This window comes from Delphinus delphis, chromosome 21 (genome assembly GCF_949987515.2).
Source record: "Delphinus delphis chromosome 21, mDelDel1.2, whole genome shotgun sequence".
Classification (NCBI taxonomy): Eukaryota; Metazoa; Chordata; class Mammalia; order Artiodactyla; family Delphinidae; genus Delphinus; species Delphinus delphis.
Window position 1 is genome coordinate 1,325,529 of NC_082703.1, and position 27,828 is coordinate 1,353,356.

Sequence of the window (27,828 nt, forward strand, 5' to 3'; positions counted from 1 at the left end):
ATAGGCAACCTACCTGAAAAAGAATTCACAGTAATGATAGTAAAGATGATCCAAAATCTCAGAAATAGAATGGAGGCACAGATCAAGAAAATACAAGAAATGTTTAACAAGGACCTAGAAGAACTAAAGAACAAACAGTGATGAACAACACAATAACTAAAATGAAAAATATACTAGATGGAATCAATAGCAGAATAACTGAGGGAGAAGAACAAATAAGTGAGCTGGAAGAAAGAATGATGGAAATAACTGCCGAGGAGCAGAATAAAGAAAAAAGAATGAAAAGAAATGAGGACATTCTCACAGACATCTGGGACAACAGTAAACACACCAACATTTGAATTACAGGGGTCCCAGAAGAAGAAGAGAAAGAGAAAGGGTCTGAAAAAATATTTGATGAAATTATAGTCAAAAACTTCCCTAACATGGGAAATAGTCACCCAAGTCGAAGAAGTACAGAGAGTCCCATACATGATAAGCCCTAGGGGAAACACAGCGAGACACATATTAATCAAACGAACAAAAATTAAGTTCAAAGAAAAAATATTAAAAGCTGCAAGGGAAAAACAAAAAATAACATATAAAGGAATCCCCATAAGGTCATCAGCTGATTTTTCAGTAGAAACTCTGCAGGCTAGATGGCATTGGCAGGATATACCTAAAGTGATGAAAGAGAAGAACCTACAGCCAAGATTACTCTACCCAGCAAGGATCGCATTCAGATTTGACAGAGAAATCCAAAGGTTTACAGACAAGGAAAAGCTAACAGAATTCAGCACCACCAAACCAGCTTTACAACAAATGCTAAAGGAACTTCTCTAGGCAGGAAACACAAGAAAAGACAAAGACCTACAAAAACAAACCCAAAACAATAAAGAAAATGGTAATAGTAACATAGATATCGATAATTACATTAAATGTAAATGGTTTAAATGCTCCAATCAAAAGATATAGACTGGCTGAATGAATACAAAAACAAGACCCGTATATATGCTGTCTATAAGAGACCCACTTCAGACCTAGACACACATACATAGACTGAAACTGAGAAGACAGAAAAAGATATTCCATGCAAATGGAAATCAAGAGAAAGCTGGAGTACCAATACTCATATCAGATAAAATATACTTTAAAATAAAGACTGATACAAGAGACAAGGAAGAACACTGCCTAATGATCAAGGGATCAATCCAAGAAGAAGACATAATAATTATAAATATTTATGCACCCAACAGAGGACTGCCTCAATACATAAGGCTTAAAAGGGGAAATTGACAGTAACACAATAATAGTGGGGGACTTTTAACCCCCCACTTACACCAATGAACAGATCATCCAGACAGAAACTCAACAAGGAAACACAAGCTTTAAATGACACAACAGACCAGACACACTTAATTGGTATTTATAGGACATTCCAACCAAAAGCAGCAGAGTACACTTTCTCCTCAAGTGCTTACAGAATATTCTCCAGGATAGATCACATCTTGGGTCACAAATCAAGCCTCAGTAAATTTAAGAAAACTGAAATCATATCAAGCATCTTTTCTGAACACAAAGCTATGAGATTAGAAATCAATCACAGGGACTTCCCTGGTGACGCAGTGGTTAAGAATCCACCTGCCAATGCAGGGGTCATGGGTTTGATCCCTAATCCAGGAAGATACCACTTGCCGCGGAGTAATTAAGCCTGTGTGCCACAGCTAATGAGCCTGCGCTCTAGAGCCAGCGAGCCACAACTACTGAGCCCACATGCCACAACTACTGAAGCCCATGTGCCTAGATCTCTGCTCCAAAATGAGAAAGCACTGCAATGAGACACCTGTGCAGACTAGCTCGCAACAAAGAGTGGCCCCAACTTGCTGCATCAAGAGAAAGCCCACACACAGCAATGAAGACCCAGTACAACCAAAATAAATAAATAAATAAATTAAAAATTCTTTTAAAAAAGAAATCAATAACAGGGAAAAACTGTAAAAAATACAAACACATGGAGTCTAAAAAAATGCTACTAATGAAGAGATCACTGAAGAAATCAAAGAGGAAATAAAACAATACACAGAAACAAATGACAACGACAACACGATGACGCAAAAGCAGTTCTAAGAGGGAAGTTTATAGCAATTCAATCTCACCTCAAGAAACAAGAAGAATCTCAAATAAACAATCTAACCTAACACCTCAAGCAACTAGAGAAAGAAGAACAAAGAAAACCCAAAATTAGTAGAAGGAAAGAAACAAAGATCAGAGCAGAAATAAATGAAACAGAAATGAAGAAAACAACACCAAAGATCAACAAAACTAAACTGGTTCTTTGAGAAGATACACAAAACTGATAAACCTTTATCCAGACTCATCAAGTAAAAAAGGAGGACTCAAATCCATAAAATTAGAAATGAAAAGGGAGAAACTACAAATGACACCACAGAAATACAAAGGATCATAAGAGACTATTACAAACAACTATATGCCAATAAAATGGACAACCTGGAAGAAATGAACAAATTCTTTGACAGGTACAACTTCTAAGACTGAACCAGGAAGAAGTAGAAAATATAAACAGACCAATCACAAGTAATGAAATTGAAACTGTAATTTAAAATCTTCCAAGAAACAAAAGTCCAGGACCAGGTGGCTTCACAGGTGAATTCTATCAAACATTTAGAGAAGCGGTAACACCGATCCTTCTCAAATTCTTCCCAAAATTTGCAGAGGGAGGAACACTCCTAAACTTATTCTAGGAGACCACCATCACCCTGCTACCAAAACCAGACAAAGATATCACAAAAAACAAAAATTACAGGCCAATATCACTGATAAACATAGATGCCAAAATCCTCAAAAAATTACTAGCAAACAGAATCCAACAACACATTAAAGGATCATACACCACAATCGAGTGGGATTTATCCTAGGAATGCAAGGATTACAAGGATTCTTCAATATAAGCAAATCAATCGATGTGATACATCATATTAACAAATTAAAGAAAAAAACCACATGATCATCTCAATAGATGCAGAAAAAAGCTTTTAGACAAAATTCAACACCCATTTATGATAAAAACTCTCCAGGAAGTGGGCACAGAGAGAACCTACTTCAATGTAATAAAGGCCATATAAGACAAACCCATAGCAAACATCATTCTCAATGGTGAAAAACTGAGAGCATTTCCTCTAAGATCAGGAAGAAGACAAGGATATCCACTCTTGCCACTATTATTTAACATAGTTTTGGAAGTCCTAGCCACAGCAGAGAAGAAAAAGAAACAAAAGGAATACAAATTGGAAAAGAAGAAGTAAAACTCTCAGTTTGCAGATGACATGATACTATACAGCAAAAATACTAAAGATGCCACCAGAAAACTACTAAAGCTAATCAATTTGGTAAACTTGAAGGATACAAAATTAATGCACAAAAATCTCTTGCAGTCCTATACGCTAACAACAAAAAAATCAGTAAGGAAACAATCCCATTTACCATGGCAACAAAAAGAATAAAATACCCAGGAATAAACCTACCTAGGGAGACAAAAGACCTGTATGCAGAAAACTCTAAGACACTGATGAAAGAAGTTAAAGGTGATACAAACAGATGGAGAGATATACCATGTTCTTGGATTGGAAGAATCAATATTGTGAAAATGACTCTACTACCCAAAGCAATCTACAGATTCAATGCAATCCCTATCAAATTACCAATGGCATTTTTCATAGAATTAGAACAAAAAATTTTACAATTTGTGTGGAAACACAAAAGACTCCAAATAGCCAAGCAATCTTGAGAAAGAAAAACAGAGTTAGAGGAATCAGGCTCCCTGACTTCAGACTATACTACAAAGCTACAGTAATCAAGACAGTACTGGCACAAAAAACAGAAATATAGATCAATGGTACAGGATAGAAAGCCCAGAGATAAACCCACGCACATATGGTTAACTAATCTATGTCAAAGGAGGCAAGAATATACAATGGAGAAAAGACAGCCTCTTCAATAAGTGGTGCTGGGAAAGCTGGACAGCTACATGTAAAAGAATGAAATTAGAACACTTCCTAACACCATACACAAAAATAAACTCAAAATGGATTAAAGACCTAAATGTAAGACCAGACACTATAAAACTCTTCAAGAAAAACATAGGCAGAACACTCTTTGACATAAATCACAGCAGGATCTCTTTCGACCCACCTCCTACAGTAATGAAAATAAAAACAAAAATAAACAAATGGGACCTAATTAAACTTAAAAGCTTTTGTACAGCAAAGAAAACCATAAACGAGATGAAAACACAACCCTCAGAATGGGAGAAAATATTTGCCAACAAAGCAACTGACAAGGGATTAATCTCCAAAATATACCAACAGCTCATGCAGCTCAATATCAAAAAAACAAACAACCCAATCAAAAAACGGGCAGAAGACCTAAAGAGACACGTCTCAAAGAAGACATACAGATGGCCAAGAGGCACATGAAAAGATGCTCAACATTGTTAATTATTAGCAATTATTATTAGCACTTATTAGAGAAATGCAGATCAAAACTACAATGAGGTATCACCTCACACTGGTCAGAATGACCATTATCAAAAAATCTACAAAGAGGGGCTGCCCTGGTGGCGCAGTGGTTGAGAGTCCGCCTGCTGATGCAGGGGACATGGGTTCGTGCCCCGGTCCGGGAAGATCCCACATGCCGCGGAGTGGCTGGGCCCATGAGCCATGGCCACTGAGCCTGCGCGTCCGGAGCCTGGGCTCCACAACGGGAGAGGCCACAACGGTGAGAGGCCCGCATACCGCAAAAAAAAAAAAAAAAAAAAAAAAATCTACAAAGAATAAATGCTGGAGGGGGTGTGCAGAAAGGGAACTCTCTTGCACTGTTGGTGGGAATGTAAATTGATACAGCCACTATGGAGAACAGTATGGAGGTTCCTTAAAAAACTAAAAATAGAATTACCATATGACCCAGCAATCCCACTACTGGGCATATACCCTAAGAAAACCATAATTCAAAAAGACACATGCACCCCAATGTTCATTGCAGCACTATTTACAATAGCCAGGACATGGAAGCAACCTAAATGTCCATCAACAGAGGAATGGATAAAGAAGATATGGTACATATGTACAATGGAATATTACTCAGTCATAAAAAGGAATGAAACTGAGTCATTTGCAGAGACGTGGATGGACCCAGAGACTGTCATACAGAGTGAAGTAAGTCATAAAGAGAAAAACAATTATTGTATATTAACACATATATGTGGAATCTAGAAAAATGGTACAGATGAACCTATCTGCAGAGCAGGAATAGAGACACAGACATAGCGAACAAATGTGTGGACACAGGCCGGGGGGCGGGGGGGGGGCAGGGGGGGAGGTAAGTGGGGGTGGGATGAATTGGGAGATTGGGAGACATGTATACACTAGCATATGTAAAACAGATAGCTAGTGGGAACCTGCTGTATGGCGTAGGGAGCTCCACTTAGTGCTCTGTGGTGACCTAGATGGGTGGGATTAGGGGGTGTGGAGGGAGGTCCAAGAGGGAGAGGATATATATACACATATAGCTGATTCACTTCGTTTTACAGTAGAAACTAACACGACATTGTAAAGCAACTATACCCAAAAAAATAAATAAAAATAAAAAATAGATTAAAAAAAAAAAACAGTACCTGGCACTTCATCTCCACATACCTAAATTAAAATGCACACTCTTCACCCTCCATGATTCTGCCCCTTTCTAAATGGTTATCTTTCTAAACCTATCTCTCACAGATATGCTTTGCAAACCAACCTGGGCAGTTTCCTCCATGTTCTCCAAAAAATTTGTATTTTCTGCCACCACACCCTTGGTCATACCCTTCCCTCAGTCTGAAATGCCCTCCCCAAAACTCAATTAATCAGAATACTAGTCATTCTTTAAGAACAGTGCAACTTTCACCTCCTCCATGAAGCCATCACCAGCACAGCTGAAAATGATCATTCCCTCTCTCCGACCAAAGAATTAGCCCCCATGTGGTAAGGACTGTCTTCTGCTTCTTTGTACCATGACAGTGCCCAGCACAGGTGACTAGCACATAATAAGTGTTCATTAAATAGATTTAATAAATGCATGCACACTTACACACCTGCAGAATAACATCACACTAGAAATAAATAACACCAACCATTTTTACCAAGGCAAATAAGGAACAGGAGGTTTAAAATGTCATTTTGATTCTCCTCAGGTACACTCGGAAAACTACAAAACCTATGAGTAAGGTAGACCCAAACTCACCCACCAGTAAGTCAAAGGACTATGTAGACATTTGATAGTATCTCTATATAGTAAAGTAAAAATCATGTTTTATCGAAGTTAAAAACAGCTTAATTAGCACAAAATCACAAAGTTAAGGCTATGCCAAGGAGGAGTTTTACACAGTCTTGGGGTGATGACAGTCAGTACTCCCTGAGACAAAGTGAATAAATGATTAAGTGCCCCAAACCTCTAGCCTAGAATGTTAGGTATTTATGCTACATAATAAAAGCAGAATGATTTTTTTTAAATAATTTAGCTGTTTTATACTTCATTAAGAGTCCCCAACTACTGAAATATCTAATAAATATTCATTATTAAGGTAAAAGGAATTATTGATATACACTGCATTCTTGCTAGCCCCAGGTATTAGGGAGCCCATTATATAATCCCATCTAACACATAAATCAAAATGAATAGTTAGCATTTGACTTCTTCAACTGAACAACAGCTACCAATACATTAGGTCAGATTCCTTGTCTACCCAAAACAGAAAATCAGTGTCAGACAGTGATGGAGTTGAGGAGAGTCAGGATTGTATTTTTTCTAAATGTCAGCTTCAAAGGTCAGGAATATGATGATGATAATGATCATAATAAATAATAATGGCAGCAAACACTTCCATATCATTTATTACATGCCAAGTATGGTTTTGAGATCCTTACATATGTCAATCTACCTAATCCTCAAAAGATTTCTGACACATATATCACTATAATCCCATTTTACAGATGAGAAAACTGAGGCAAAAATAGCTTGGACAACTTACTCAAGGTCATGCATCTCATAAGTTACAAAGCCAGAACTGACGCTCAAGAAGCCTAGCTAAAGAGCCAAAGCTCTTAACCACATTCAGTACCCTTCTCTGCCTGACTCCCAGGACTCCTATGGCCTTTATCTCCTGCTGATTGAGTACCTTTTCTCCATCCGCACTGCTGCCTTCCTACCTCTGTGAAACCTGTTGCTTTAATTATTCACTAATAATTCTATATCTTCCTAAGGTGTAGAACTCAGAAATACAGGATGTGATTCTAGTAGGCTGTTTTAGGTAATTTCAAGTCACTTCTTGATTTGAAGAATTCTCAGCTTCTGAGATTTGAAATTTCAATAGCACTTCCTATCTGTTACCTGAAAGAGGAAGGTAGGGATACACTTACTAGTATCTGGAGTTTTCTCTTCAGATCTGCCAAATAAAAATTCATATTTGGCCTTGGCAACACTCTGGGAATGTGCTGATGCACTGTTAACCCAAACAAATGTCTCTGCCTGCAAAATTAGAGCAAAACAAAGACATCATTAAAAGTATATCATAAAAAATACATCATAAAGCAAATCAACCAACAAGAGAATGGTTATGACATTTCTACTTGATAGAATGCTATACAGCCATTAAAAATGAAACATGAAAATCATAACATAACATAAATCAGAATACAAGATGATCACAGCAAGATTACAACTATATAGAAAGATAAACATATAAACATCTATAGGGGAACAAGAAAAATATGAAAAGGTTGGCTTGACTGGAGGGCAGAATTATGGTAGAATTTCTAAAAATTAAGTATATGTTACTTTTTTGCAATAAGAAAACTGTATTTTATTTTTAGACACATCATTTTCCAAATGATTATCATTACCCACAGTCCATACCAGGAATACTTCTGTGCATGGGTTCTGCTAAAGTATGTAAACAAAAGGTAGTCTTTCCCCAAAAGAGACCACATTTTTATTTAATCAGGAACACCATTTAGCCAAACAGGAGTACCAGGCGTTTATACTTATTATCCTAAATTCAAGTATCTGTCCCAGTTTCCTTTGGGACACTTATTTGAAAGAAAAACTACAAAGGTCACTGAAGTGGTTCACAACATGATTCTCAACTCCTATCACCCTTTTCCTGGCTGCTTTAGGCAACTGCCAAAAATCAGGAGTGCCTCCTTTCTCTGGCCTAGGATTAATTAAAAATAAGTAACAAGGCAGAAATTTCAAAACACAAAGAAATTTGACCGAGTCCAATCAGGGAGTCATTATGCTGCCTCTTCACTCCGAACTCAAAAATTAAAACCAGGATCCAGATATTACCACACTGGTTTCTATCGTCTAATCATGAGGCATCTTTCTCATGTCTGAGCAGCAACTGACCATTCACTTTAGGAGAGAGGAGCATGAAGGGTTCTATCAGCAACCAGGCAGCTACTTCAAGGAGGGAAATTTTATGACATCTGCTTTACCCTTTGGAGCAGAAATGACTGACAGCAGTGAGGAGGCGCATGGCTGGGTTATGAGTACCTCCATTACCCTCTGCAGACAGGTTCAGTGGGCCGGCCTCTCTTTGTTCTTGAATAACAATATCAAAGACCTTCTTGAACAATTTCAGGATTGCAATTTCTTAAAATAGCTCTACAATCACTTAATGTTCACAATGTGTAAAATTATTCCACTCCTCTTGGAGTTGCATGTTTCATAATCACAGGCTGTTAATTATCCTTTTCCCTGATGGAGAGGCAATATTCACTTGTTGATGTGTTTAGGGAGCCTCAGGCTGATAAAGGAGGAATTTGGTGCCCTAATTTAGGTAGGGGTGGTTAAGAAAGGCTCTCTCCCACAGAGATGAGAAGGATGGGAGCTGAGGAAGGGCAGAAACATGCAGCTGAACAGAGGGAGGGTCACACACAATGGCCTCAAAGTATGAAAGGACCAGGCTACCCAAATAACTGAGGGAAAGCCAATGTGGCCACAGAACAGTGGGTACACGGGCAAGTTCAGAGGCAGACCAGAGAAACAGCACAGCAGGAACAAACACTTGAAAGGACGCAGGGGCCAAAAACACAGGCTGCAGGTCAGGGAAAGGCTTGACGGGAAGCCACTGGACTGTTCTAAATGTACGGTGGTCACTAACGTTTTTATTAGGTCATTCACTTACACTTTAAAAAAAATCATACGGTTGTTATAGGGGAAACTGATTGGAGTCAGTCAAGAGGAAGGAGAGACACCAGTCAGAAGTGCCAATGAGAATGCATGGAAGTTTCGAGTAGGACGACGGCAATGGGAACAGACAGAAGTAGATAAATATGAAATATACCTGTAGGGAAACTCTATATAAATTTTCTGACAAACTGGGTTTAAGGAATAAGGGAAAGGAAGAAATCAAGCATAACTGTAATGGATAACATTTACTAACCACTTAACTCCAGGCCAGGCTGTTCCAGTGCAATACCTGGGATGTCTCATGCAATACTCAGAACAGTCCTATGAGGTGGGGGCACTGCTGCCATCCCAGTCTCACAGGCAGAGAAAGGGAGGCTTGTCGCTTGTCCAAGGTGACACAGCTAGTAAACCGTGGACCCCAGATTCAGATCCTGAATCCAGAACCCATGGCCCAGAGAATGATCCCAGGAATCTGGTTTGAGCAGCTGGGTGGTGTGTTGAGATGGGGGAGACTAGAGAAGAAACATTGTCAATAGATTGCATTTGGGCCTGAGGTAACCTCAGGAAAACAATAGAGAAGAAGATTTTAAAGGAAAACTCCATTACTTGGGAAAAGAGTCTGAAAAAGAATGGATATATGGGGAGTTCCCCGGCGGTCATTAGGACTCTGCACTCTCACTGCTGAGGGCTGGGGTTCAATCCCTGGTCAGGGAACTAAGATCCTACAAGCTGCACACCGTGGCCAAAAACAAAAAAAGAAAATGAATGGATACGTGTATATGTATAACTGAATCACTTTGCTGTACATCTGAAACTAACAACATTATAAATCAACTATACTCCAAAGTAAAATAAAAATTAAATTAAATTTTAAAATGCTGATTTCTGCATCAGGGAAATGCAAATCAAAACCACAATGAGCTATCACCTCACCCCTGTCAGAATGGCTAACATCAAAAAGAACACAAAAAATAAATGGTGGTGAGGATGTGGAGAAAAGGGAAACCTCCTACCCTGTTGGTGAGGAAAAAAACAAAACAGAACTCCATTACCATGGTGCTAGAAAATAAGAAATGCCATCGATGAAGCAGCAATTTTAAGGAATTCCAGGAAGGTAATTTTTTGACACACAGTCTTAAAGCCTGGGAACTATTCTCCAAAGAAAGGTTCCTCTTGAGCAAGAGTGCTTAACCTCAGAATTTTGGAAGTCTGAAGTTAGGGGAAAAAATTACATCTTTATTTTCACTTAACTTAAACCGAAATGTAGCTTTTTTTTTTTTCAAATATGCATGTACTCAACAAACCACAGTATTATTATCAGTAACCGTAACTTTGTCACCAATTGAAATCACAGCCATTTTCACTTCATATAACAATTATTGCAAATAACTTGAACTATCATTTATACCCATTCCTACTTTGAAATGACAGTAGTTACAAGACCCACCACTAAATCTCACTATGAATAAGAAAATACAATATATCACCATATCACACATTTGTTTAATATATTGGTACCCTATATAATTGGTTTCTTTTACAGCTCCATGTATATTACTGTATACACTTAAAAAGCATTACTCTGACAAGAGATCCAGAGCTTTACAAGACTGTCAAAAGGGGCCACAGCACAGAAGAAGGTTAAGAGACCCTGTTCAAGAGCATCAGTCCTTAAACTGCAGTGCATGGTCTATTAGTGGCTTTGTAAGCAGCTGTGTGGGTTATGGCCAGATTTTCTTTATAAATAAGTTTATACACACACATATATATTTAACAGAATAAAATGGAAAATACCAAAGTAGATATAGAACTTGGTAAGATAACCATTGTTTTATGAAACTTCTAGAGTGTGTGTGTGTGTGTGTGTGTGTGTTTTGGGTCATGATGTAAAATATATTTTTCACCGTGAGTCCAGATCAAAACTGTGGAAACACAGTGCTCCAGAGTGGTTCTCAAACTTAAGCATGAATTAGCATTACCTACAGGGCTTGTTAAAGCACATATTGGGGTTTCACCCAGAGTTTCTGGTTCAGGGGGCCTGGGATTTGGGGCCTGAGAATGTGTGTTTTCTAGCAACTTTGCCCGCGATGTTGATGCTGCTGGTCCAGGGACCACATTTTGTGAACCACTGCTCTAGACCAGTGTTTCCCATGCTTTACTGTATATATGAACTGCCTGGGAGTCTTGTTAAAACACAGATCAAGCAGGTCTGGGGTGGGGCCTGAGACTCTGCATTCCTAAGACGTTCCCAGAGGATGCTGATGCTGGTCCACAGAGCACACTTGTGCTAAGGTTTGGAAGTGAAGCACTGTTCAAAGCACAGACTCTCACAGAAGAGAAACACCTGTTAAAACGATGCTCTAACCAAGAGTAAAAGATACTACAGGGCTCCACTCTAATAAAGCACTCCATACTCTGAAAATTGTGGGGAACCCCAAAACCCAACATTCAGGCCCAGTCAAAGCACAACCATTCCCCTGACTTGCCCAGTGAAATAAAATGCACTCGGCTTATATTAGTTATTCTTAAAGCTAGGTGCCCCACTGCCCTTCCCATGCCAAGGGTTACAGTTCTTCACCCACCTATCTCCACAACAATTTTTGCAGGTCAAAAAAATTTTACTTGAAATACTCAGCACTACTTTTTCTTCTGTATTACTAACTGAAAAATATATATTCTTTTTTATCACAGCCACTGTGATAAAGTATGGGATATGAAGTAACATTAGCAAATGGACTGTCGGCTGATCCAGACTTGAATCCCAGGTCAGACTCCCACTCAGTCACACTAATGTTCAGTCCTGGACTTCAGCTTCAGTCTTAGACTTCAGCTTCTTTTTATTGGTAAAAAGAGATATTCAAATTCATCTCTAAGGTCCCTTCTAATTCTGAAGCACAAAGATTCTTCACACTTCTGAGCCACCTTCACAGATATTTCATTAAGGAGGAATAACACAAGTCTTTTCCTTGTGATGAAGTTACAATGACATGGTCACCATAATATGTAAGTCGGCAGTCCATCTTTAAATGGACAGGACAAGTAAAATCTCAACCTTACATTTTACATAGCTTTTCAAATTTACAAAGAGTTTTCACCTAATATCATCCAAGTCTCAAGATGTTGCTGATTATAATTACCAATTTCAGATACAAGAGAAACACTACTGACATAAACTAATTTTTTTAATTGCCTAACTATAAAAAATCAAGAGGAGAAAGCAGAAAGCTGCAGGCAAATTTTAGAAGTAATTTCAGTTGACTTGGGAGGGGACGTATGGGGTCAGGGGTGGGAGAGGTGGAGACAGGGCTTGAGGGTAGTCTGAGGAGGGTGGCGTGCTCCTTCACATCCTTATCATTTCAATTTCAGGATCATGTTCAGAGGATATGAGACCTCTAAAGTCAGTCAGGACTGAATATTATAAAGTGCTTTAAGCCAGAGAATATTAAAAGCTAAACTAACGACTATAAAAATAATGTTTCACAACTCACTCAAAACTAATATGATTCCAACATTCACACTCCATGCCTGATCCCACTCAGTGCCATCTGATTCCATCACCCAGAAGTCAGGCCCACGGAAGCAGGGCACCGAGTGCGGCAACTCAAGTACAGGCAGCACTAGAAGCTTAGTGCCAATGCTGCCAAAGACAATGGTTGGGTGTTATGGGCAGAACTGTGTCCCAAAATTCATATGTTGAGTCCTAGCTCCAGCACCTTACACGTGACTGCATTTGGAAACAGGGTCTATAAGGTCATTAGGGTAGGCCCTAATCCAATATGACTGGTGCCCTTATAAGAGATTAGGACACAGACACACATGGAAGTCCATACAAAGACACAGGGAGAAGGCAGCCAGCCATCTGCAGGCCAAAGAAAGAGGCCTCGGAAGAAACCAACCCTACTGACACCTTGAGCCTGGACTTCTTAGATTACAGACCTGTGAGAGCATAATTTTCCCTCTGGCTAAGCTACCCAGTCTGTGGTACCTTATTACAGCAGCCTATCATCAGGGAAAGCTGAAAGAGTTAAGAGCAAATGGGAAGTTGTTTAAGATGACAGGTAACTTAGGTCTGTTAAAAGGGAACAGAACCAACCAAGCCACACCAAAGAATACTCAAAGGCAAAGGAAAGGGGGAAGGGGGAAGGTGGAAGGAGGAGGGGTCAACACAAGCAGGACTGGTGAAAAGGAAAGGTTATCAAGCAGTTAGATCCCCAGATCTGTTTCACTGGAAAATTTGCCACCCCCCACTTCATTCAGGCAAAAGACTGGAATTCTATTCATGAGTGAGATTTTTCACAGAACATCTCTGGCCTGGGGGACACGAAGCACAACTGATACAAGGACACCAGAGTAGCAAGGGGACTTGCTGCTGTATGCTAAGATGCTTAGACTTCTTCTCCAGCTCTGTTCCCTGAGCTGGTCTACAAGCAGGTACCCCCAGTAGCAATGAGCACACCCAGCCACTCAATATCCAGTTCTTTTATTTCACCCAACCTATGGAGTGCTGCACCCTGGACTTTACCCTGCAGGCAAGAGATCTGAAGAGCTTTCTCTGCAGAAAGCAACCACCTCACGAAGAAAGACCTAAATAGTTATGTCAGGGGTCCACTGATGAATGGCTTAACCAGCTCCTCCCCACAGTGAAGCTCAGAACTTCCAACTGGCTATTTAGACCCACTATTACATGACATTAGATTCCTTAACTTCCATGACTATGAGTTATTGGAAAATTACAGGCCCATTATTTTGCAGAGTGTTCTTCAACGTGGGTTTGTCTTTACATTTCCTCATGATTACAGTCATATACTTTTTTTTTAATTTTTATTTTATATTGAGTATAGTCGATTTACAATGCTGTGTTAGTTTCAGGTGTACAGCAAAGTGGTTCAGTTATACATATATCCATTCTTTTTCAGACTCTTTTCCCATATAGGTTATTATGGAATATTGAGTAGAGTTCCCTGTGCTATACAGTAGGTCCTTGTTGACTATCTATTTTATACAGAGTAGTGTATATGTTAATCCCAAACTCCTAATTTATCCCTCCCTGACACCTTTCCCCTTTGGTAACCATAAATTTGTTTTCTATGTCTGTGAGTCTGTTTCTGTTTTGTAAACAAGTTCATTTGTATCATTTTTTTAGATTCCACATATAAGTGATATCATATGATATTTGTCTTTGACTTACTTCACTTACTATGATCATCTCTAGATTGATCCATGCTGCTGCAAATGGCATTATTTCATTCTTTTTTTTTTCATTCTTTTTTTATGGCTGAGTAATATTCTATTGTATATATGTACCACATCTTCTTTATCCATTCATCTGTCAATGGGCATTTAGGTTGCTTCCATGTCTTGGCTATTGTAAACAGTGCTGCAATGAACACTGGGGTCCATGTATCTTTTTGAAGTATGGTTTTCTCTGGATACATGCCCAGGTGTGGGACTGCTGGATCACATGGTAGTTATATTTTTAATTTTTTAAGGAACCTCCATACTGTCCTTCATAGTGGCTGTTATCAATTTACATTCCCACCAACAGTGTAGGAGGGTTCCCTTTTCTCCACACCCTCTCCAGCATTTACTGTTTGTAGACTTTTTTTTTAACTTTTTATTTTATATTGAAGTATAGCCAATTAACAGTGTTGTGATAGTTTCACATGCACAGCAAAGGGACTCAGCCATACATATACATGTATCCATTCTCCCCCAAACTCCCCTCCCATGCAGGCTGCCACATAACACTGAGCAGAGTTCCCTGTGCTATACAGTAGGTCCTTGTTGGTTACCTATTTTAAATAAAGCAGTGTGTACATGTCGATCCCAAACTCCCTGACTATCCCTTTCCCCCATCCTTCCCTGCTGGTAATCATAAGTTCATTCTCCACAGTGGCCGTATCAATTTACATTCTCACCAACAGTGCAAGAGGGTTCCCTTTTCTCCACACTCTCTCCAGCATTTATTGTTTCTAGACTTTTTGATGATGGCCATTCTGACCGGTGTGAGATGATATCTCATTGTAGTTTTGATTTGCATTTCTCTAACACTTTGCAATACTGAGCATCTGTTCATGTGCTTTTTGGCCATCTGTATGTCTTCTAGATCTTCTGCCCATTTTTTAAAATATTTTACTATACTTACTTTATTATTTATCCTTCCATCTACGTATAGTTCAATCCTTCTTTTATATCAGTATATTTCAAAAAATATTTGTAAACATCAAGTACACTTCCTTCTAAAAAATTTAATATGCATATAATCACCTAAAGGTCAATATTTATTTTTTAACACCTTTATTGGAGTATAATTGCTTTACATTGTTGTGTTAGTTTCTGCTGTATAACAAAGTGAATCAGCTCTATGTATACATACATCCCCATATCCCCTCCCTCTTGCCTCTCCCTCCCACCCTCCCTATCCCACCCCTATAGGTGGTCACAAAGTATGAGCTGATCTCCCTGTGCTTCGTGGCTGCTTCCCACTAGCTATCTATTTTACATTTGGTAGTGTATATATGTCAATGCCACTCTCTCACTTCGTCTCAGCTTACCCTTCCCCCTCCCCGTGTCCTCAAGTCCATTCTCTACGTCTGCATCTTTATTCCTGTCCTGCCCCTAGGTTCTTCAGAACCTTTTTTTTTTCCTTAGATCCCATATATATGTGTTAGCATACAGTATTTGTTTTTCTCTTTCTGACTTACTTCACTCTGTATGACAGACTCTAGGTTCATCCACCTCACTACAAATAACTAAATTTCATTTCTTTTCATGGCTGAGGAAAATTCCATTGTATATATGTGCCACATCTTCTTTATCCATTCATCTGTCAATGGACACTTAGGTTGCTTCCATGTCCTGGCTATTGTAAATAGAGCTGCAATGAATTGTGATACAGACTCTTTCTGAATTATGGTTTTCTCAGGGTATATGCCCAGGAGTGGGATTGCTGGGTCATATGGTAGTTCTATTTTTAGTTTTTTAAGGAACCTCCATACTGTCCTCCATAGTGGCTGTATCCCTTTACATTCCCACCAACAGTGCAAGAGGGTTTCCTTTTCTCCACACCCTCTCCAGCATTTAATGTTTGTAGATTTTTTGATGATGGCCATTCTGACCGGTGTGAGGTGATACCTCATTGTAGTTTTGATTTGCATTTCTCTAATGATTAGTGCTGTTGAGCATCCTTTCATATGTTTGCTGGCAATCTGTGTATCTTCTTTGGAGAAATGTCTATTGGGTTTGATTTTGATTGGGTTGTTTGGGTTTGTTTTTTTTTTTATATTGAGCTGCATGAGCTGTTTGTATATTTTGGATATTAATCCCTTATCGGTCGCATCATTTGCAAATATTTTCTCCCATTTTGTAGGTTGTCTTTTCATTCTGTTGATGGTTTCCTTTGCTGTGCAAAAGCTTTTAAGTTTAATTAGGTCCCATGTGTTTATTTTTGTTTTTATTTTCATTACTCTAGGAGGTGGGTTCAAAAAGATATTGCTGCGATTTACGTCAAAAAGTGTTCTGTCTATGTTTTCTTCTAATAGTTTTATAGTATCCAGCCTTACATTTAGATCTTTAGTCCATTTTGAGTTTACTTTTGTGTATGGTGTTAGAGAATGTTCTAATTTCATTCTTTTAGATTCTTTCCCAGCACCACTTATTGAAGAGACTCACTTTTCTCCACTGTATATTCTTGCCTCCTTTGTTGTAGATTAACTGACCATAGGTGCATGGGTTTACCTCTGGGCTTTCTATCCTGTTCCATTGATCTATAAGTCTGTCATTGTGCCAGTACCATACTGTTTTGATTACTATAGCTTTGTAGTATAGTCTGAAGTCAGGAAGCCTGATTCCTCCAGCTCTGTTTTTCTTTCTCAAGACTGCTTTGGCTATTTGACATCTTTTGTGTTTCCATACAAAATTTAAGGTGTTTTTGGTACATTTCCTCATGATTACATTCAGATTATGCATCTTTGACAGGAATGTCACAGAAGTGATGCTATCCACTCTGCATCCTATTTAGAGACACAGGATTTCAATTTGTCCCATTCCTGATCATATTCACTTTGATCTGCCAGGCCTCTCTACTGTCAACTGAGAACTTTCTCTCTGTAATTAATCAGTATTCTGTGGAAAGACTTAGAAACTATGTACAGTAAGTCCCCTACATATGAACGAGTTCCATTCTGAGAGCACATCTATAAGTCCAATGTGTTCGTAAGTCCAACAAAGTTAGCCGAGGTACCCAACTAACACAATCGACTATATAGTATTGTACTGTAATAGGTTTATAATACTTTTCACACAAATGATACATAAAAAACAAACAAACAAAACAAAAAGTAAAGAAAACATTTTTAATCTTATAGTAGTACAGTACAACAGCTGGCATACAGAGGCTGGCATCAAGTGAACAGGCAAGAAGAGCTACTGACTGGAGGAGGGAGAGGAGGTGGGAGATGGTAGAGCTGAAGGATCGTCAGCAATAGGAGACAGACGGAAAGCTGCAATTTCACTTATGCCTGCCGTTGATGGAACGCACGTTCACATCTCTGAAAGTTTGCATGTAGGGGACTTACTATAAATATTCTGTTCCTCATCAAACCTGCAAATTATAAATTTATTTTTATCAATAAGGACTGAATTTACTATTTTATCCAATGAGCTGTGATCCACTACTTTCGTTATTTACTTCAATGTTCAAGCTGCCTGATTTTGGCCAGTGGAAGCTCTTTCCAGCCGGCTTCTGTTCTCTTTGACACATCCCCAGTATTCTCTGAGCACCTCTTCACTTTCTGGTACAACAGGACGTTCCAGGCCTCTCCCTGGAATCAGCCATTTCTCTACGAACAAAAACCAACCCAAAAACCTGGTCCCTTTCAATGAAGAATATTGTTTAGTATGATACATAAGAACTGGACATTGAGCAGCTGGGTGTGCCCACTGCTACTGGGGGTACCTGCTTGTCGACCAGCTCAGGGGACAGACCTAAGAAATTTTAAATAGGACCCTGCACATGCATGCGCGCGCGCACACACGCGCGCGCGCGCGCACACACACACACTCTCACACACTGCAGTGGGCTAAATAAGGGTCCCCCAAGATGTCCACATCCTAATCCTCAGAACCTGTGAGTGCTGCACCATATGGCAAAGACTTTCAAAATGTGATTAAGTTCTTTCATACCTGGATTACCCAGGTGGGCCAAGATTTGTGGCAGGAGAGAAGGAAGTCAGAGGAAAGCAGAGTAAGAGAAAGGATGCCACGCTATTGGATGGAGGAAGGAGCTAAGAGCCCAGGAATGCAAGGAATGGAACTCCAGGCTGGAAATGCCAGGAAACAAACTCTCCCTACAGTCTCCAGAAAAACCACTGCCCTCCTGGAACCTTGATTTTAGCCCATACAATTCATTTCAAGCTTCTGGCCTCCAGAACTATGAGAGAATAAATTTCTATTGTTTTAATCCACCAAGTTAGTGGTACTTTGCTTTAACAGCCATAGGAAATTAATGCAGACACACAGAAAATATGTATATACAAATACATACTTTTATATCTGTTTATTTCTGTATCTATCTAATAAAAAAACCGTGAGTTCACACTGACACGTATACTGTAAGTATATTTCTAATGCTTTCAAGTACAAATGAGTTATTAATGAAATAATCAAAGATTTAATGAGTAATTGTTATTCCACCTATATTGTTCCCTGTTATTGAAGTTCATCCAAATATACTTTGCTCTTCCACTATAATTAAGAAATTTGTATAGCTGAAAGACAAACAAGCAAAATTATCCACTCCTTCAGCTTGCCTGGCTATAAAGAGAGAGATTCAAATCCTGTCATGTGCAGCATTTTTCCCTTTAAAAATATATTTGACATACGATTGCACATAAACAAGTGGAAAAAACACCAGTGTTTGAGAATAAGGGGATGGCCCACGTAATTTGAAATTCCCTAAAACCAGCTCCTACTCCCTTGAAAGGCTAATTGGATAGATAGTCCAAAAGCCAGGAACAGTAACCAAGTAAAACTGGGACTGAGAGCCTCTCAAGAGCAGAAAGAGTCCAAAAACTGCCAGGGGACAAATGGGATAACAGAACATCCAAATCCTGACTTCTAAAGGTTAGAGACAGCATCCAAAGCAAAGGGCAAAGCAGGAATGGACTACCAGGCTAAGGAGAAGACTGTGGGGGAAAAGGCAGGACTCATCTCATCACTAGCCAGACCTGCTGCCAGTCTGTTTTAACTGTGTGAGCGCAGAGACAAGGGCTGAATTCACAGCCTTTTTAAAAGCCCCTGGAGGTCCATTCTCATCTTCCCACCAGCTGCCATCCATCTACTCAGCCCATTTCCTGAAAGCACACTCCCCTGGGAAGGGCAAGTGGGGGCTCTGCTGCTCCTCCAGACACAGAAGCCAGTCTGGGGGGTGGGGTGCAGGAGGCACCAGAGCAGAGACACAGAGTCCCCACCCCGCCTGCCACTGACATGCATGTAAAGGCAGAGGGAGGGGTATGACAGCAAGCCTTTGGCCAACGCAAAGGCTCCTTCTTTGATAATCTGCATCTTGGGCCCATTTTATAGTTGTCTTCCGACCAAATGGAAAGATTATATGCCCTTTTAGGAACTGCGCCTTCCCTGGCTTATTCACAATATATTTTATGGCTTATTGCAAATGGTGATAGTGCCTTTTTCTTTTTTTTTTTTTTGGAGTGTGATGTAGAAAGTTAGGGGCTAAGAAACTAGGATGATAAACATTCATTTGTAGCAAAGCCTCCCATAAAACTAGTGTAAGACACAGGGATCCAGTTTTCCTGACGGCTCCTTCACTAAGGCACCAAGGGACTAAAGTGTTGGAGAGCTTCAAAGAAAGAATTTAAAAGAAAACTAGCAATCATATATTATGCACTCACAATACATCCTCTGCCTTTCCTACCATTTCACAATCCATAATGACAGAGGGTGAGACCCTTGATGGCAAGTGTACAGACCCAGAGATCTAAGTCTTCCTTCTGCTTTTCTCATTTCCCTGCCTACTACTACCTACCTTTCTACCTTCCTCAGGCTCTGGATCTGTGTGCTTCTGATAATGTTTAAAACTAATAAACGAAACAGACAATATAAAGGTCCAGGTTTTAAAAAGAAAAACACACATTTGTAAGCCTCAGAACACATGTCCTTACTTGCTAGAGCTCTCACCCAGGAGGCTGGAGCCTTCCACATGCTGACAGCAAGTCAGGATTTAAGTTGGGTAACAAGAGGGAATGATGGAAAGCCACAGAGAACTTTAAAAGTCAGCCCAGCATAACTAGGATCCCTGGGAGGAAATCAACCAGACTTTGAATAACAACATTCACAAATGTTCCTCTGTGTACTCAAAAAACAACGGAGGAAGGCTAGGTACTGAGAACAATCAGAACAAGTGGTCGCAAAGCTGACACAGACTACAGGCTCACAGTGAGCGTTCATAAATATTTTTGCTGAGTCCTTATAAACTCAGCAACCTAAAAAAGTCTTGAAACTTTGGCAGAATACCACAAATTACATAAATGAAAACTAAGTATCAGCCTATTAATACAGCAAAATCTAAGCTTCACAAATACGGAAGTATCTTCAGTTTTTTCAAATTTTCTACTAACTTCTGAAACAAAATTAAATCTACTCTAATTTTTTAAAAACATGTCATTTGGTACTTTGCCAAGAAGGAAAAATAGGTGCTAACTATGAATTACGGGTGGGAATCATGAAAAGTAAGTGTCTTCTCACCTGGTTTGCTACATTTTTATTTCCCTTAACTTGAAAGTCACCCCTGGATGGCAGCCCTGTGTTTTAGTAGAACATGTAATACCTAGAACTGGATCTTGCAATAAGACATGCTAAAGACTATTCTTGATTAAGGTAAGAAAACCAGCCGTAATTTTCTTCTCAAAGAAGGTATGTGAGTGATCAAATAAATTAGTTTCTACGTGCAAAATATAAGTCATTTACCCAATATATATATTTATGTTTGTATGTATATAGAAAATTACTGCATGTATGGAGAAAAAAGTGTCTCAGGACAAACACAAACATTCTGAAAGTCATAAAATCCAGGCTGTAATTTAAGCTAAACCAGCACATGAAATATTAGAAATAATATAATCATTGCATTAATTTCTACAAGAAAATATACAATCCACCGAAATTTTACCAAAGTAAACTATCTCCAAGTACAAACCCCTCTTGAAAAACACCAAATGACCACAAGTTCGATATCACAAAGAAAATCAGAAGAGTCAGGTCATCCCCCTGGAAAGCATCTGGTTCTGCCTGCAGGACATAAACCCTGACCAGATGATACAAGCATCTCATCGTGGTGTTAACAGATGTCTATTATGAAGAAATGTGCATGCACTAAGGTAAAAGGATCTATATAACACGTATCTGTCAATATCAAGGTAAAGAAGGACACCAAAGAGAACATAGCATAAGGTCCTAAAAATAAAAATTTAACAAAAATTCCAAGTCAATTTTCAGATAAACAATGCTAGTTATCTATAGTCTTGATTTAATTTTTTTTTAATATTTATTTATTTATTATTTCACTGCATCAGGTCTTAGCTGCAGCACACGGGATCTTCGCTGCGGCATGTGGGCTCTCTACTTGTAAGCATGCATGCTTAGTTTCCCCACGGCATGTGGGATCTTAGTTCCCCGACCAGGGATAGAACCCATGTCCCCTGCATTGGAAGGTGGATTCTTAACCACTGAACCACCAGGGAAGAACCAAATTTTTAATTTTAATTTAAAATGATACAGAAAGTGAAATATATTATGTGGGTGCCTAATAGCCCTGTTAATTACCAGTAAAGCCATTTCTTCAAAGTGACCTGACGAGGCATTTGCCCGATTTTCCACTGATGATTTCTCAGCATCCCAGCTTCAGGCAAGTCCGATGGGCAGTCAATAGGTAAAAGGCACAAACTGACACGGTGACCTGTATTTTGATTTCAGAAGATCTCCATTCTTTAAACTTAAACATTGTCAGGATACCCACACTACCTGCAATACTAAAATGTGCCCATTTTACATATTTAGCTTTAATAAAGACACAAACTGGGACTTCCCTGGTGGCGCAATGGTTAAGGATCCGCCTGCCAATGCAGGGGACACGGGTTCGAGCCCTGGTCCTGGAAGATTCCACATGCTGCGGAGCAACTAAGTCCATGCGCCACAACTACTGAGACTGCGCTCTACAGCCCATGAGCCACAACTACTGAGCCCGGGCACCACAACTACTGAAGCCCGTGCACCTAGAGCCTATGCGCTGCAACAAGAGAAGCCACCGCAATGAGAAACCTGCGCACTGCAACAAAGAGTAGCCCCCTCTCACCACAACTAGAGAAAGCCAGCGCGCAGCAATGAAGAAGCAACACAGCCAAAAATAACTAAATAAATATATTTATTTTTAAAAAAAAGACACAAACTATTCATCATAAGCCAAAATAAGTAAATTTCTCTGAAACAAACTGCTTATGTAAACATGATAAAAGTAAATAATTCTTCCAGGACTTTAGGACTTTTAGGTCCCATTTGGTCAATTACCTCTTTGGAGACATCAAGCTATGTATGCTTGGTGCCCTGACAGACTTCATCAGCCTCACTCACAGAAGCAAGGGATCTGAGAATTGTCTTGCTCTGACTCATACTTGAGAGAGAGAACACAGAAGGAATGAAACACTCTAGAGCATTATTTCTGCTGGCCCAGGGATGTCTGGCAACATAGTCCCCAGGGTGCTTGTGGATAAACCACAGGCTGCTGAACTCCTCAGGCCCACTGAATCAGACTCCTGAAGGGGTCACAGGAGAAGCTGACTTTGTACCTAACTCCTCTAGCTGATTCTCAGGTATGCTGAAGTTTGAGCACTACTATTCTGGAGCTCTATGAGGTATACAAGTGAGCCCTCAAAAAGACTAAGGAACAGCAGGACAGCTGAGAGCAAGGAATGAAGAAGCCCATTCCTCTTAGGTCACCTCCATCATCCCTACAACACAAACCACAACCACAAAATACCTGGGAAAATGTACTAGCAAGCTTCCTGGCTTATTGTGGGCATTTTACAACTGATGTTAAAGCTGTTTACCAATGGCCTTAAACTTGTGTAGTGAGTGAGAACAATGCTATCAGTTATAAAGTTGCTTTCGGACCCAAGCAATGCAAGGAATACAGCATGAGGAAATGCTCCTGCTGCACTAACCAGGCCAAATCATCCTCAAAAACGCTGGATTTTCAACAGACAGTGCATGAGCTAAAGAATAATGAGTAAATGCAAATTACCTTTGTTCTTGTTCCTAAATGCAGAACACTGGAGAATAAATGATTCACCAAAGGTTTCTGCACTTTATAGTTTTAAAGGCATTTACCCTACTCCCCACACACCCACCCACACATCCCACAGTCTGATCACCAGAGCATCTGAAGATGAGAGGTTTGTGCTATTTTTACATCTATAATTGGAATATAAAATTAATGTGATACACTATATTTTTTATGTTAAGTTCAAATAACAGTGCTTTATTAAATATTGTTAAAAGTTAATTTTAAGAATGCTCGTTTGGGCTTGCTGGAAACCTAGAAACTGACTTGTTTCTGTGCAAAAATAAAAGTAGAGTTCCAATTAATTAAACTATAAACTTTTGAAATTCACATATGAAAGTTAGAGATTACCTACACATTTTATTTACCTATACATTTAACTGAGGTTGCCAGCTCACATCAATTGATGAGCAAAGACTACTCATGTGACTCTGATTACAGATCCCTAATTTTGCCTGGGGGAGCCAAGAACAGTCATCTTCTGTACAAGAGCAAAATTAATTAAAAACATAAGGAATGGTAGTATTATTAACACTTCCTTTATTTGGAACACCATAAACCAGCAAACATATATTCAGAACATAGAAAGTAGATTTTTCAGAATGGTCAAAGTACATATCTTAAAAATCCATGCAATTAAATATATATATATATAATTCAGGAGAGCCCCAAGGTTCTCCCCTTGGGGGGGGGGTCCTTAAAAATGGACAATTTGGGGAAATTTCATTATTTTTTAACTCTTAAAAGACTCCAAACAGTTTATTAGGGAGAAGGACTAACAGCAAGCAGACACTATCAAAAATAAGAAATGACAAACACAAGTCTGACAGGAAAGACAAATAACAAAAGACAACATAAACAAAGATAAAAGACAAGCATGGACTGGGGAGTAAATATTTGCAACATATATTTAAATATCCAAAATATAACAAATTCCAACGTATCAATAAGAAAAAGACAAACACAACAGAAAAACAGAAGATAAAAAGACTATTTGAGAAATGTGAATACAAATGACCAATATACATTAAAAGATGTTGAACCTTGCTAATAATCAGTGAAATACAAATTAAAACAGAAGTTACCAAACTTCACCCATCATATTGGCAAAGATTAAAATATATGAAAATAACATAATTTCCTCATATGGAATTAACAGTAGTCTGACTTTATAAGGTTTTTGAAAGGATAAAGGAAGATAACAATGTGAAGCACTTAGAAGTGTCTGGAACATTTCAAGTGTCCAAGAGATGTTAGTTGCTACTGTTATCATTATCATTATTACTGCATTTGTATTTCTGTATTATTTGGTTTATATGTCTCTCTTACTTATTCAACTATAAGCCCTTGGACCACAGGAATTAAGTGTGTATTCTTTAATAACATAATTGTTACTCAAAAACATTGTTGATATATTCTCATTTCAGTAATATACATCTTACTTTCTTGAATATGTAAGTCTACCATATGACTAACAGAATTTATTAATTTATCTATTTCTATTATAAATAATATTGTAGTGATTAACTTTCTACACATTTCTTTACATTCTTTTCTGATGATTAGTTCAGGAAACTCTCCTAGAAGTGGAATTTTGGGGTCAAAGGAGCTGTCCTCCAGGGAGCCTGTACAAGCAGTGGGGGGAACTGTGTGTCCAGCCATGTCTGAAACCCGATCCAAGTCACAGTTCTTGGCACATTTAGACACCTAGTAAATCCGATGAATGGAAGGAAAGACAGGAAGTTGATAGAAAGGGACATTTCTGGGAAAATGATATAATTTGAAGAAAGGCAGGCCACTGGAGAAATGCAGAACGTGTTCAGAAAATGACAGCTAGTCCAGGCAAGCTGACTGCAGGACTAAAATGGAGGCTGAGAAGAATGAGGCAGATCAGTGCTTCTCACCCTGCAGTGGGCTTCCACACACTTGGGGATCTGCTAAAATTCTAGTTGTGATTCCACAGATCCAAGTAGGGGCTGAGAACCTGCATTTCTAACAAGCTCCCAGGTGATGCTGATGCTGCTAGTCCATGGACTGTACTTCAAATAAGAAAGAAGCAGTGAAGAGGCAGATCAGCACTAGAGTTTCAAACGTCAGGTTAAACAGTTTGGACTTTGGTATTCAATTATTTGGTCATCAGTTTAAGGGAGGGGTTATATTAGAAGCTTCTGAGCAGGACAGATCTAATCACCAGACAAAAATCAAGTAAGAAAAATCCTTATACCAAATTACCTACCAAGTCTTTCTTAGGAGATGGCTTGTTTTGTTTTGTCACTTTAATATTTTCTCAGTTTTGCTTAATATTGTACACAAACTTGAGGCTATTTTGGCAAAGTATCAGTGCTTTACATATATCCCTCTCTAGATTAATTTTTTTTTTAATAATGGAAGAGACAATCAACAAATAAAAGCAGAAGGATGAAGGGTTTTGCTCTTTCTTACCTCCCCACCCCTATCTTCTCTGGCCCATTCAGCACAGGCCATACCCCAAAGCTCCTGGTCACTGCTTTATGACAGTTTCTGGTGGCAACCAGGGGTCCTGTTTATAAAAATGACACAGGGGTAAACCAACAGTCAAGTCTCCCCTACCACGTCCCCACCCCCCAACCATGACTACAACTACAACTACTTCAAATTCAGTAAGAGATGAGTGCCAATTCTTGGAGCACATATCACCTCAAGATGCCTAAGCCTCAGAGTGAGTAATAACTCAGGAAAGAAGGGGGATTGACTGCACACAACCGAAGAAATTAATCTAACTCAGGGAAACACAAAGATAAGAACGGCCTCAATAGAGTCCAAATCCCCAAGAGCTCATTCCATGCCATCCCATCCTCCTCTGTCCTCTCCATCCATCACTAGCATTGGAGAGATGACAGGGACAGAAGCCAGCACTCGCTGAATTTCTCTCCACTGCTCCATTACGGCCTGGAAAGGGGGTGCGGCGGGGGGATGTAAAGGAGAGAGAGATAGGTAGGTAGGCTGAACTCAACACCTGATCTCGGCATTTTGCTGGACTTCCTCTTATCTTCACAGTAATACTTCAGAACACACGGCAGTTTCCAAGGCTCTCGTGAGGCTCTCTAGCAGGAAATCCCTGCCTGCCAAAGCTCATGAGATCACAAAGTTAATGATGAACGCACTGGCACGTGGGCAGAAGTGTAGGTGCAGCCAGCATGACCACAAAACCGAGTGACCTGTGCAGTGGTAAAGGAGTCTTATGAGGCCATGACACTTCAGACATTTGCCATGGCAAGCTCATACAGTGTTGGAGTGTAAAGAGATGTAACCCATTTGTAAGATAATTTGACTATTTCTATCAAAATTTGAAAAGTGCATATCCTTTTAGCAACTCTACTTGTAGGAATTTATTCCACAAAAAAATCTACATGCCAAATAAGATGGTGAAATGATGTTCATTTCAGCAAAATGAGAAACGACTTAAATGTCTATCTAAAGGACCTAATTAACTCTACTGGGATATAATGAAACACAATAGAGATATTAAGAAAAGAATGAGGAAGACTTCATGTACTGTACAAGAACTATCTCCAAGATATATTAGTAAGTTGCTGTACACCTGAAACACAATATTGTAAATCAACTATACTTCAATTTTTTTAAATTTTAATAAAAAAATGAAACATATAAAAGATATATTAGTAAGAAGAGTAAAATGGAAAACAGTATCTAGAATATGCAACATATATGGGAGAGGAGGTGTGTACATACACAAATGTGCGTACGCGCACACACACACACAAAATCTCTGGTAACAGATTGCCAGGGGAACTGGGTGTCTGGGGTTAGAGAAAGACTTTCATTTTATAGCTCCTACCTTTTTGTATTTATTGATTATTTACTTACTTACTTATCATGCACCATGTATTATTCCAATTTTGGAGGTTCTTTGGTTTGTTTGGTTTTTTCCCCAAAGCATGGATTCCTTCTGAGCATTCAGGAGTTACAGAAAACATTTACATGTTTTCATGTGAAGAAAAACTGCAGGTCAATCTCACAAAACTAAATGTAAAAATCCTAGGGCTTCCCTGGTGGCGCAGTGGTTGAGAGTCCGCCTGCCGATGCAGGGGACACGGGTTCGTGCCCTGGTCTGGGAAGATCCCACATGCCATGGAGCGACTAGGCCCGTGAGCCATGGCCACTGAGCCTGCGCGTCCGGAGCCTGTGCTCCGCAACGGGAGAGGCCACAACAGCAAGAGGCCCGCGTACCGGGAAAAAAAAAAAAAAAATCC

The 27,828-nt window shown here is 39.3% G+C and overlaps 1 protein-coding gene across 8 annotated transcripts in view; it reads right to left on the minus strand.

Moving 5' to 3' along the window:
- Positions 1-27,828, minus strand: part of PSD3 (pleckstrin and Sec7 domain containing 3) — a 570,605-nt gene that overhangs the window by 429,518 nt on the left and 113,259 nt on the right. For all 8 annotated transcript variants that reach the window (XR_009517869.1, XM_060001190.1, XM_060001192.1 and 5 more), the window contains one exon: positions 7,449-7,557. Coding sequence is in view for 5 of the 8 variants with exons in the window: in XM_060001190.1 (XP_059857173.1) it covers positions 7,449-7,557 (109 nt within the window). In the remaining 3 variants the exon portion in view is untranslated. The remainder of the gene's footprint in view (positions 1-7,448; positions 7,558-27,828) is intronic.